This window comes from Atractosteus spatula, chromosome 2 (genome assembly GCF_055471065.1).
Source record: "Atractosteus spatula isolate fAtrSpa1 chromosome 2, fAtrSpa1.hap1, whole genome shotgun sequence".
NCBI classification, from domain to species: domain Eukaryota; kingdom Metazoa; phylum Chordata; class Actinopteri; order Semionotiformes; family Lepisosteidae; genus Atractosteus; species Atractosteus spatula.
Window position 1 is genome coordinate 30,687,380 of NC_142707.1, and position 13,352 is coordinate 30,700,731.

Sequence of the window (13,352 nt, forward strand, 5' to 3'; positions counted from 1 at the left end):
CCCTATGCGTCAGCTGCTGCAGAAGGATGCCCATTCGGTTTGGACTCCGCCCTGCTCTGAAGTCTTCCATCTCCTGAATGCTCAGCTAACCTCACACCTGTTCTGGCACCCTTCGACCTCTTGAGCCCCCCCTTTATCACCTGGGATGCCTCCAGCATCTCCATGGGAGCTGTACTGTTCCAGCTTCACAACGAGGTGTAGTGACCTATCGCCTTCTCCTCCCGGGCGCTCAGTCCAACTGAACAGAAGTACTCTGTGGGGGAGCGGGAGGCCCCAGCCTGCATCTGGGCATGTGAGAGGTGGCACATGTATTTTTATGGTCATGCATTCACACTACGGGTGGACCACCAGGCCCTCACTGCACTGCTTGCCACTGCTCGCCACTTCAGGAACAGGGCATCGACCACCCAGACTCCACCGATGTTCTGAGAGGCTCCAGCAATACAATTTTGCACTGAAGTTCTCTCCAGAATCTGAGAATGTAGTTGCAGATCTACTGTCCCGCTCCTTTCCTAACCTACCTGGAGGTCCTGATTCAGACACACTTGAGCCCGACCTCATTCAAATGTTCTACACTCCACTTCAGGCCACAGTCTCTCTACAGCAACTACAGAAGGCCTCACAACAGGATCTGGTGCTCTCCCAGCTCCGCACCTTTATATGCTTGGGCTGGCCCTCCAAAGGTCCTGACGAACTGGGCCCCTTCCTTCAAATCAAAGATGAGCTTTTTTGCTTGAACGACTCCTGTGTTGCCCGGGGGACCTACATGGTTGTTCTAGCCAGTCTCTAAGCACATGTTCTCCAGATGGCACATGCAGGCCACCTGGGCATTGTTAAGGTCAAACAATGGTGAGAGGATCTGGTGTGGTGGCCAAGAATTGACCGGGACATAGAGGCACTGGTCAGAAACTGCAAGGCCTGCCTCCTTAGCGGGAAAACACGGGGGCCTCTTCTGCCTCACCTTCAGCACCTAGCCATGGGATCACCTCCAGCTGGACATCTTTGGGGAGCAGCACGGTGTCCTGCCCCATCAGCTCTTCCTCATAGTGGCCTATGACTTCCATTTAAAATGGCCAGAAGTAGCCTTCACAGGATCGGTCACTACTCAAGCAGTCATAGATTTCCTGGAATCCCTCTTTGCCTCCTGGGGGCTGCCAACCATCATCACCACCAACAATGGGCCACAATTTGTGTCTGGAAAGTTTGAGTCTTTCTTGGGTGACCGAGGCATTCGACACATTCGTATTGCTTTCTACAACCCAAAGGCAGAGGGGGTGTGGAACGACTGAACCAGACTCTCAAAAATGGCACCAGAGCCCTCCTATCCGAGGGCTGTTCCTTCTCAGTCATGCTCCTCCACATGCTCCTTCACTGCAGGGCCACACAATATGCCATGACTGGCAGCTCTCCAGCCTTCCTCATGCTTGGCTGTGAGTTACAACTGCCCCTGGACAGGCTCTGGGCATACCCACAGCAGGGTGGCCGAACGCCAGCATCACATGAAAAAGTAGTATGACAGGCCGCACAGGGTGAATCTGCCTGGGATCGCTGTCCAGGATTGGGTCCGGATCTGAAGGCCCTGTTGGGAGCACAGGCTCCAGTCTTTTTGGTCTCACACACCCTGACGTGGAGGCCAAGGCTGCCCCTGCTTGATTCCCAGGCGAGGTCGATGTCCTGGTGGAGCTGTCCGTTCCTGAGGGAGAGCAGCCCACAGGCCCTTCTCCATGGCCAGCCGGGGTCCGGTCCAGACCAGCCTGGCTTAAAGACTTTATAACTGATTTTTGATTGCTTTTATTGTAATTGCCAGCCCTACTTTCTGCAGTGCTTTTTGCTGTCTCGAAGAACTTGTTTGTTTCATTCTCTGAAGGGGGGGGGGGATGTTATGTAGCACCCAGCGTCCGTTTGGGGTTTACGATGCTGTTGCGCTTTGGGTTTTGGGGGTTACCGCTTTATGGCACTTGGGTGCCTTGGTGGGTTTTTGCTGTTCTGTGTCAGTTACGGGTTATGCACAATAAAAAGCAGACGTCTGTGAAATCTGTCTGCCTCAGTCCCTGGTTTTCCACGGTGTAACAGTTAGGAGTTCCTTGAATTTGTTCTGCTAAATAGCTGTAATATCAACAGCATTTGCATTTACTTAGCAATAACTCAAGGTAAATTCTACATGACCATTCAGTGTGAAAAGTTGTAGAATTGAATCCATGTGCCAGCCAAATAGAATTAACTTGTCAGGGGTTGCTTGTCATTACTACCATTGGTTACACACTAGAAGTCTATAATGCTAAAACAACATTTTATATTCCAAAATACGCATTTTAAGTATGAATTGTTGCATTAAAAAAACTGTTTTCAATAAACTTAGTAGCATAGTACAATATCATTATATTTCTACATAAAGAATGAAAATATTTAAGTGCAAAAGTAGAAAAGGTCCTGTCTAAGACTTTTGTACATCATTGTATATTTAAATATTAACTAAATGCAAACAACCAATCCATACCTAACAGTTTGTATAATCCCATATTTTGCCATTTGCTTCTAATGGTCTTTCAGTTCATGCTCAGCACCAGTATTTTTACTTAGTAGTAAAATACTACTAGTTTTACAATGAAATCATGCTGAGAAAGGTCTCCCTGAGAAGCTCTAACAGAATGCAAAGACAAGATACTAATGCACTTTGCATCATTATTAAAACAAAATCACAAAGGAATGTTAATGAAGCTTCCAAAATCTCTCAACAACTCAGCTAACTCTTCCTCACAATTTTGAGTTTGAAAATCAGATGCTAAGACTTTGTCCTAATGCAGCAGTTCCCAGCCAGTAATCCATAAAGTAACTACAAGGAGTTCAGGGAAGAGAAAAATGTGATATGAAAATAAAATGAAAGGTTGTGTGAATTGCAAGCAGCTACAGGAATAAAAACACAATTATATACTCAATCTGTTTTGTGATGGTCTATGGGTGTGCTGATGGCTCTGAGGGATTCAACAACCTGTGAGGAGAAGATGCTCCTATCTCCTTTAAAAATACTGTGTGGAACATTGTCTATGGTATCTGCAGAGTGGCAGGTACCTTGCACATGTTATGTGGGTGTACATTATTTCTTTGTAATGATGTTAGATTTCGGGTGTCAGTAATTAGCAGTCACTCCTGACTCATTTCCTCTTCTAAAACTATAAATACCATATGTGTTCCCCCTCCCTCGCGTATGTCTTTTGCATCCCGCCTCCTGCTCTTCTCTGCTGCTGCCCCTTGGTCACTCCTCACTCTGCATGGGGATCCTGGCCTCCTCATCTTGTGGCAAGGAGGTCAGCCCTCAGCCAAGCGGCCTATGCCAAAATGTCACTAAACACTCCATAATCCTTTCAGGACACTTTATTCGTGGGTGCTGGTATGCCAAGTGAAATTCCTTTAGAATATCACCAAGAAAAAATAAATTCAAGAAGGAATGTGTTAAGATATTATCTCTTATTCTAAACCTCATATACAGTATCTATGTAAGAACTGTATGTACAAAGTCTATAGATATTTACTACAGAAGTTCAATTCATGTACAGGTATGCCCATACAAAAAAGACTGGAAGAATTAAACAGAGCATATGGACTAAAGCAAATCACACAAGTTGAGGAACAGATGTAAAAGAGCAATTTTATTTCACTTTTCATTTGCCTCTGCATTTAAATTGAAAGGACCATATTTTCCTGTGTGGGTAGACTTTGGGCAAACTGCCCATTGCAAAGAAAAGTAGTTTGTCCAGCATGGAAAATTGTGCCAAACTTGTTGGTTTAAAAAGGAGAAACTGTGGTCTTGCTATTACAAATGCACATAAAGGAATTTTTCTTTTGAATTATAATGCAAACAAAAGTGTAAATAAATGGTTATGCTAATACTAGATTCATAGTTTTACATTTTGGGTACTCTATCTGAATTACCAGTATAATGTTCTTTATTGAAAGAGTGGAATGGCTGCTGTTTTTGCTTTTAAGTTGTCTTGATTCATGCTTCACAATAGGTTTTTAATAAAATAATACTTCTTCAGATTTTATTTTTCATGGGAATCACTCAGAAAGACAGATTCTTTTCTACATTTTAGAGCATCAAAAGTCAATAATAATATTAACTCTATTTCCTCAATACAGGTATTGAGCTGGTGGTGAATATAAATTAATTAATAAACCAAGTGCTAAGCTATTGAGATAACCAAAACCCTGGGTCTCTAACTGAGACTTAGGTTAGCTTTTGTGACAATGCTAAACATTTCAAACTTGTTCCTCTGTATTTTTTTACTATTAGATTTTAAACATCTGAAATGGATTTATCTTACACAGGTTTACACAATAAACATTTAAAAACATAGTGTTTTTAATCCAGTAAATGGGCAGAATATGTTTTAAAGGGAACTCTGTGCCATCCTTTTGAAAAGCAGCATCAAAAGGAGTTTAGCTTTTAAGTCAAGGTACATGCTAAGTACTGCAGTACTGTTGTTGTTTTAGTCTTTCCTTTAACATGTACAGTGTTATATAAACTGTACAGATTTATTCAGACACTCAAATGAAATAGGAACAAAACAGATCATACAACAGAATAACATTTGGATGTGTCTTCTTAAAAAATGAAAAGTTCTGCATTGTAATCATAACATTGGCAAAACCATGTATACGGTAAGTACTGTATGTCATAAAAAAATTAATTCCCAAATTATACTGTCACATTTATTTACATGTACATCTCCTTGTGTTATTAAAAGTACTTTTTAATAAGATTTTTAATAAGATTTTACTTTTAAATAAGATCCAAAAAAAACCAAATCTACACTTACAACAGAGATTCCCAGTTGCCTGAGGTACTGTATAAAATGAGGTAACAGACAACATCCATTCAATAGTACTAAGCATCTCCATAGATAAAGTGAGAGAACACTTTGACCATTCAAGGAAGATGGTTATTGACCTCCACAAGTTGAGGGGTAGTTGCAAAAATGTAAAGCCACTGCTGGTGTAGTGGCAACCTGGCCAAGAATTGGAAGCAAGTGTATTTGCCACTGTGGGCTGTGAGATAAATGGTTTGGGAGGCAACTGCATATCCAAAACAAAAGTTGGAGATTTCCAACAAAAACTTGCGTCTTCAGGATGCAAAGTGTACAAAACTATCGTTTGCGATTTGACTACCATTTGCCTGCAAGCCTCTTCTGAAGGTGAACACAAGTGCTTCAAATTTGCCAGACAACACGTAAGTGAAAACTGGACAGGTTGAGTCATGCCTTAAGGTCAAAAGAGGTTATGTAAAAAGTTATGTAAAAAAAGGTGAAGCTCACTTTGAGCATAGTGTTATGCCCTCTCTAAAATATAGAGGTGATTTTATTATGATTCGGGGTTAGTTTGCATCAGAGAATCCCAAAGCTGTTGATAACATAGAAGAAAATCATGAATTTTCATATATATGCCAGGACATGTTGACCAAATACTTGGTGTTCTGTGCTATGTAGCTCAATTTTGATGAAATTTCTTGCATGATATTCTTGCATGACAATGACCCACAATGTATATTCAAATCAACAAAGAATAGACACATACAGTATGCAATATGCAGAATATGCACACATAATTAATAGTCTTTACTGGCAATATCCCCAGTTCTCAATCCAATTCAGCATTTGTAGTTCAAACTCACAAAAGAAAACCAAATGGTCTGAAGAACCTAGAGCAATTTTGCCTGGAATGGTAAAAAAAACCATGAACATAAAACACAACAGGTGTCTTGTTAATGTAATCTATGTCGGAAGAGATTCTACAAAAACGTTAACTACAGAAGTGACTATAGACTGTAGACTATCATATTTAATTTTAGCATTTTCAACACTTTTTTAGATTTTCTTACATACAATACAATACAATAACTGTTAAATTTCTATGATGTTTTTGTTCCCATTTCAGCAGTGGTATGCATTATGGTACCAATCTGGTGGGGCACTGTACAGTACATAGGGAACGAAAGGATCACAGCAATGCAAATTACATGAAATAAATGAACAAAATAGAACAATCTGTTTTGGATTCTGAAAACTTTTTCAAAAGGTGCTGCAAATTAAACTGTTGGTCAAAGTTGTTTATTAATCTGGCCTAGTTTATTTCTGTCCAATACGTAAAAGATGACGTGTTGAGCTAAAGGCCTTTTCAGAGCAAGCAAGTCTGTATGAGTACGAACCAGGATGTTTATTAGATTCTAAACTACAAAGCTGTTTCTGTTGGCAATGTACTTTTATTCAGGATGTCTTCAGCATTGCTATGAATTGTCTTCTACCCTTTCCTTGTGTTTATCTTACTTATTTGATTTATTGTCTGAGCTACCTTTACCTAAAGACATCAAGGTATTATGGATGCCTTTTGTTGTGCACTCATATGTATTTTTGCCTAAGGAAGACTTAATTTTAATATTTTTGAGACAAGGAAAAGAATCAGTTTCCCAAGGAGACACTCACATGGCCAATTCACATTAGGTTGAACTGTTTTTTTTTGCACAGGGACTGCTCAAGGAGCAACTAGTTCTGCCTATGTTAAAGATAGTCTTTACAATGGGGTAAACATGCAATATTGGGATTAAGGTAGGTCATCAGTGTGGATTACATTTCCCTATGACAGTGAGTTATGTCAAATGCAGTCTTTGAAGGTCAACATCATGCTTTCCATGCTGCAGGAGTGAATTTTAGAATACACTAGAAAGTGTGGAATCAATATATGCACATAAATCAAAATGTATGCACACTCCCCATATTTTTAAAAAAGCCCTTTGATACCATCTTCATAAAAATTGTAAAAGTAGCAACAAACTGAAGGGCTATACTTTTCTCTCACAATAGTAATAGTAACAGCACCCCAATTAATAAAAAAGTTCTGTAAATAGGATGAAAAATCTGCAGCAACAACATACTTTAGTATACCTGTAGGTTCATTGGTCTTTGGATTTTGCACCAGAAAATGATTAATTCAGAAATTAATGATTAAATAATGAGTATTATATCATGACCTACATTTTAACTTCATTATAAAAGCCAGACTGTAGAACAGAACAATTCCCATTGTATTTCTTGATAGACTGGTGGCAAAGGTAAAGAACGCACAAAGTAAAATCAATCATGTTTAAAACACAATCCATCCTTTCATGCCAATCTCAATGGTTTTTCATTTCAAAGGTTTTTCATTTCCATGTAAGGAGCATCTCAAAGTGCTTTATCATGAGTCAGAACATATGTATCACTGAGATCAGCAAAGCCTGCCAAATTATTTATCCTCATTATCCTGCTTACAGAGGGACTGTAAGTGTCTGTACAGGGAAGCTGTCACTTGCTTTCTTTTCTTAGAGAAGCTGGCATTTCCTGTCTTTTAAACAGGAAATTAGAAAATACTTAATTTCATCCGGTTTTGTCATGATAAACAAAAAAATGGTCTCAATACGGAGAGCAGTGTGAGGCTGGGGGTTGCCAAGTGTTCTGTTAATAAACAACAGCTAAACACAGAGAGCAGTAATCACATGTCAGTAGGATTCAGGCCCCACAAAAATGTCAATTAAAGAATAATTATGATTGGTAAAATTAATACGCTTTAGCATGAAGAGAACAAATAATGCCATTAAACCTCAACAACATGATGCAAGCTTTGAAAGGCTAAACTATGTTTTGATAAGAGTCTCTTTTGAAAGCAAGGAGGGCTCTTCACATACATAGGTCTTTAACTGTGAATTAATTAGGCTGACTTTTCCCATGGGTTGTTTAATAGGATAAATGAAAAGGTACATTTTAAATATTAAGATACATTATATCTGTCCTTTTGGATCATAAGTACTTGAAGAGGATGGTTTTGCTTGGTCATAAGGATACTGAAAAATTAGAACTTACTCAGACTTTCATTATTAATGCCATTTTATTATTATCACTGTAGAAAGCAGGGGTGATACTGTATACCAGAAATATGAACTGCTTGTGATTCAGTGTTGCAGCTCAAGGTCAGTTCCACTAACTATTCAGTACTACACTGCAACATTATAGGACAATGATAAAGACAGACATATCTGTGATATTTTTAAATAACTCATTATTTCACTTTATAATGCGAAACTTTGCAATAGTTACGATAGTTATTAAAACAAAGGGGAAATTCCTCTTCAAAACCGACGTCACATTATTAAGTGTTTTATATGTTAGTGACCACAAGCTAATTAAAAATTAAACACATACACTGCAAATAATTTCCAAAAGTTATGTTTATATGATCATATTAATTCAATTTTAATCATGACATTTCTTATTGCCCTTAGTCTAATTCATATTCTGTATGTTCTAATTTTCTGCTCAGTTTGAAAGCTGTTTTAAAAAACTAAACTGTAATCACAAACAAAAGCATGACCAAAATTAGACTGCATTTTTAACTTTCTTAATATTGGTCATAGTGCAGACCTGAGGGAGATGTGTTTAATGGAGTGTTACAGTGTCACATGCACACTACGTGCTCTGTTGTAATACAATTAATACATTTCTTAAATAGAAAAAAGGCTTTTGATGAACCACTCTCACAATTTGAGGAAGCACACCTACAATTGCAATTTGGCACAAACCTTTGCAAAACAAAATACAACTATAAATACACTTATGTCCCCGTGGTGATAAAAACACATTTCTGCTTTATGAACAGTATCTAAAATCTAAGTATTGTTGTTCACCTTCAGCTATAGTGTTATTGCATTGTGAGAAAAAAAAAAACTTTCAAGCCTAAGAGTTACTAATCTCTATTTCAATATTTTAATGATAAACCAAAAACTGAAAAAAAATACTCCTCACCTAAAAGCTGAGGCAGTGGAATTTCTCTAATCATCATATCATGATTTAAAAAAAGTCCAAATTCGGAGTTCAGAATGGCTCTAGATAGTATTTAAGAGATATTTAAGAGATCCAGGAGGAATTTATAGTAACGTATAGTAACTTATTCATGCTGTACTCGCCAGGAGCACAATTACTGGCAATTCTCATTGCTTTGGAAACACAAAACAGAAGCTGAAGAAATTAAAATTAAGGTTCTTTCAGGTTTTGTATTTGAAGTTTACTTGGTTGTTGTTTTGCCAATTGACAGAGCAAAGATGTGATTTTTAATCCCTAACACATACTGTATCACACTCTGTTTTATTATTCATCCTATACTAGTAAGTGTCTTTCTGAACTGCATGTCCACATTAAACATGCTTACTGTATGTGAAAAGTTAAATAATGCTTTTACAACATAAAAACCTGCAGCAGAAACATATCCTCAGGATGTGTGGCACATACATGGACATTGGGCACTAAAAGGAAAATATATTAAAAAGATCCATAGAGGTTAATGAATGTAATGCTGATAATAGGTTGTGATTCTACTTCTAGTTCACTGTCATGTTATCATCAAAAGAACTCAGATTGCTTTGCTGTGTAATATTTGTTTCAATTAAGCTTTAAACACCTTTCATTGTTAGGTTTAAAATCTCTCTTTAAAATCTACATGAAACTTGCCAGAGATACTTTTGATTGTAGCTCAAAAAGAATGTGTTTTTTTTAATTCAAAGTATTTTTGAAATTATAGACAATAATGAAGACAACATATGTTTTAAATCAAATCATAAAAGGTTACAAATAAAAGGAGACAATTTTTCTACTTGTCTACAGTAGTTTGTTTAGTTCATAATAGTTCATTGATCCAGTTCTTTTGATTCAAACTTCAGCAACAACACTAGGTGCTTAAGTGCCTTCTATTCTCAGTTTTACGTACACTACCCCTTAGTTTCCATTTTATGTCCTCTGGTTCATCATTTACAGTCAATTCAGGAGAAAATTATGAGGTCTTAAGGAAGGTTACAAGTAAGTGGAGGGCATTTGGCCCATCTAACCCGTAAGTACTTTGTTAGTGCTTTTGAAAATTTTGAATATTTTAGTCATATTAGAAAAAAATATTTAAATCTATGATATTTTATATTAATGTTCAAGTATTAAAAAGGGTTATGATTATATGGCCTAACAAAATGTGCTCCAAGATAGAGGTAAATATAATCAAATGATAATTTGGTGCTGAAAATGATCATGTTCAAAGATTTCCTCTGTAACTAGTAATATTTAATAATGCTTAATGCAGAAAAGTGTTCAGTAAAATATGATAATGCTTAGGGGAAATAAGGTCCCTATGTTTCTCCTGAGAACTAGCCAATCAGAAAGAACTTTATTTACTTCACAATTGTGTTCATAGTGAACAACAAAGTGTATGCTGCATACAGTCTTCTCCCACCTATCTCTGGTGTGTGAGCTTGTTGTGAGCCAAAACAGGAACCAAAGATTCTGGACAATTTTCAAAAAGACTGCATGTGTTAACAGGCATTGAGGGAAAGGTCTGCTCCAGCCACCATAGCACCAGATGACTGGTGTGTTGTCTTAACTTCAATACAGAACAATCAGTGGGTTCTGTAGAACTATGTCAGAATCTCATAATAGCTACTGGAAGTTCTGTTTTAACTCAAACAAACAGGAACCAGACATACAAATATGGTAATGCAGTATAACCATGTGTCTCACATTTTTAGGCTCGAAAGCATAGTCTATTGTCATTTCAGCCTCTACCATAGCTTTGTTCTCACCAGCAAATTCTTATATAGCTTGCAAAATAATTTATCATTTGTATGTATGAAGAGTGGCATATTAACATTTTATGGTATTGTATATAGAAAGTTACAGTCATCTACAGTATGTCTGTTCAATAGAAGCAGTGTAGTAGCTACTCTGAAACAATAGGAAGCAACCTCCTATGAGACTACATATGATGCTGTAGATGTTAACCCTTTTGATTTATTAACATTTTATTAAATTATTGTTAAATTATTTTAGTGCCTGATGTTTCCTTTAACTAAGGCATACATATTGAAGATTTCTTCTGAAACAGATTAGCAGGACGACTTGACCTGTATGGCTACTTAATTTCAGCTACAATCATTATCTAACAACTGCAGTTGAAAGATACCGTATGTTGCATTCTGCAAACACCCTCCTCCAATCATTCCGCAGATGCTCAGTGTTAGCAGATGAGCATCCCACAAGCCCATATCAATACCTTGACTGGGAGCATGTCTCTTAGTACTCACACCACAGCTTGTGGTGACCAAGTTCAGTGCATAGCTGTGCTCCTTTGCTTCCAGTTTAAAGGAAAATATTTTCTGTCCATTTTGGGAGAGTGAGTGGGTTTATAATTAAAACACAATAATGATACAAATGATATCCTTAATATCCTGAGTTTGATTAAAAAAAATATTTACAATTCAAAATAATATACAAAGGTTAATTGTTTCTGTAGACTTAAGCAGTATTTATATTCCGTGGCTGTGTTCTGCATATGCCATCAACTATTTAGATATTTTAAAGTCTTAAATGTAAAACTGTGAAACTTAAACTAAAACTTATAGAATAAAGGTTTTTATTATTTCAAAAGCAAGAATCTGTCCTAAAATTGTTCCTTCACTATAGATAATTATCTACACCTAGTCAGTAAGTAAAAATGGGGCTTGAACAAAGGTTTTTGTAATGCACAAGATGCACTCTATGAAAATTGGTGCAGCTGACCAATGAAACTGTTAAAAGCTGCATCTTGTTATCTGTTGTTTTCAAATACCAGCTTGTCAAAGAACACTAAATTCTGCAAACTGGCCTTCTTCTGTCACTCTGATAATGAAGCAGTTCCTCGTTTTTAAAAAAATATATATATGTCCTGACAAGAGTGCTTTGACTTTGAACTGAGGTTCTCAACTTCTTAACAGTTCAATTCTTAGTTCATCAAAGGCCCCTAAGCACATAATAATGTTATGTGAAGTATGTTTGTGAACGTACAGTGCATAAAGGCAGGGAATGATAAGAAGTTTTGTCTTAACTTCAGACCTAAACAAATATATTTTGCTCAGAGCTGCAACAGATGACAAAAGCAGGAAATGCTTATTTCTAACTGCTGTGCAGCAAACACAATTACTTTATTTCTCTAGGAACACAAACGATGCAACAAAAGATGACCTGTCTTTAAAAGTAAAAATGGCATTAACTTAAAGAAATATTATAGCTTTAACACACAATGTTGCAATACATATATCTTAGATAAATACATGCCTATAACAATATAAAAGGATCAATCACATTAAATCTAACTGTAATGAATTCTGCATTTTTGTTGGTTCTATCACTCAATTTCAAGTCATCTGTATGACTTCATTTTTCATCTTTCATAAGCTTCCACCAGTGATTTTCTCTGCATCAATTTTAAAAATATACTTTCCATAAAAACATAACAAATTTCTCAAAACACACATTAAACATTAATAGAAAAACTTCGAAAGATGACAAATCAGAAATTTTGAAATGCTGAAGCAACTACTGGACAGAATTTGCTTTTAAATTGTTAAAACTTTAAACCATCTACAGTAGCAACCTATAGAGAAACCAAGCTCAATAAATCACTTTACTTCTTTTTGTAGGTGTATGATGCTTATAACTATACAGGTGTGTTTCAATAACACCTCTAATTACAGCACATCAACAAGATGTACGCATTAGCTATATAGTTAGCAACTCCTTTGACACCCACACTTTTTATTTTGTGCATTTACTATATAAAATTAAAAATTGTTGCATACTATACTGAAGAACTCCCACTAGCTTCAATGCAAATGTTACTGGGAGGACACAGCGAAACAGTGCAAAACAAATTGCAATACATTACCAGCAAAAGCAACACTAAAAAATCTCCTGTTAACAGTAACACAAACCAAGACGTAACACAACAAGGGTTTTCATTTTGAGTTCCCCTTTTTGTTTTTGGAAAGCTGCCTTAAGATTTAGAGTACATACCTCAACCATTAAACAAGACATTTAACCATAGTGGCAGATCTGTGACCTGTAAATGCTGTGAAATCTTGGACGGGTGCTGCTTGCTCATGAAGACGTGATCTGCAGAATCCAGCAACCGCATCCAGGATGAGTGGAATTTAAAAGCAGAGGCAACAAGCCGAGAGGGCACTTTCTCTTGGGCTGTGTGAGCAGAATGGAGCTGTGTTAGTTTAATGCAGTCTGCATGCCTGCCTGTCTTGGCTGTGCTCAATGATTGTGAGCAGCTCGCAGTGGGCTGGCTACGGCTGGGAGGTGTTGTCAGTAGCCAGAGGCAAGGGGAGGCAGACCAATGAGCTTCAACACTGTGCGGCTGTTCTGGGGTGAAGCCTTCTGTGTTTATGCTTCCTCATTTCAATAGTGACGTCAAAGCCACGGCTTAGATTTTTCCCAGCATGTGCTATTAATTTAAAAGAGCTACTATGA

The 13,352-nt window shown here is 37.3% G+C and overlaps 1 protein-coding gene across 1 annotated transcript in view; it reads right to left on the reverse strand.

The window, feature by feature from the left end:
* The window catches only part of LOC148839539 (3',5'-cyclic-AMP phosphodiesterase 7B-like), a 93,674-nt gene extending 80,572 nt beyond the window's left edge, over nt 1-13,102 (reverse strand). The window contains exon 1 of the mRNA XM_088933725.1: nt 12,891-13,102. Within this exon, the coding sequence (XP_088789851.1) occupies nt 12,891-12,911 (21 nt within the window). The 5' untranslated portion in view covers nt 12,912-13,102. The remainder of the gene's footprint in view (nt 1-12,890) is intronic.
* Between the last annotated feature and the right edge of the window lie 250 nt (nt 13,103-13,352).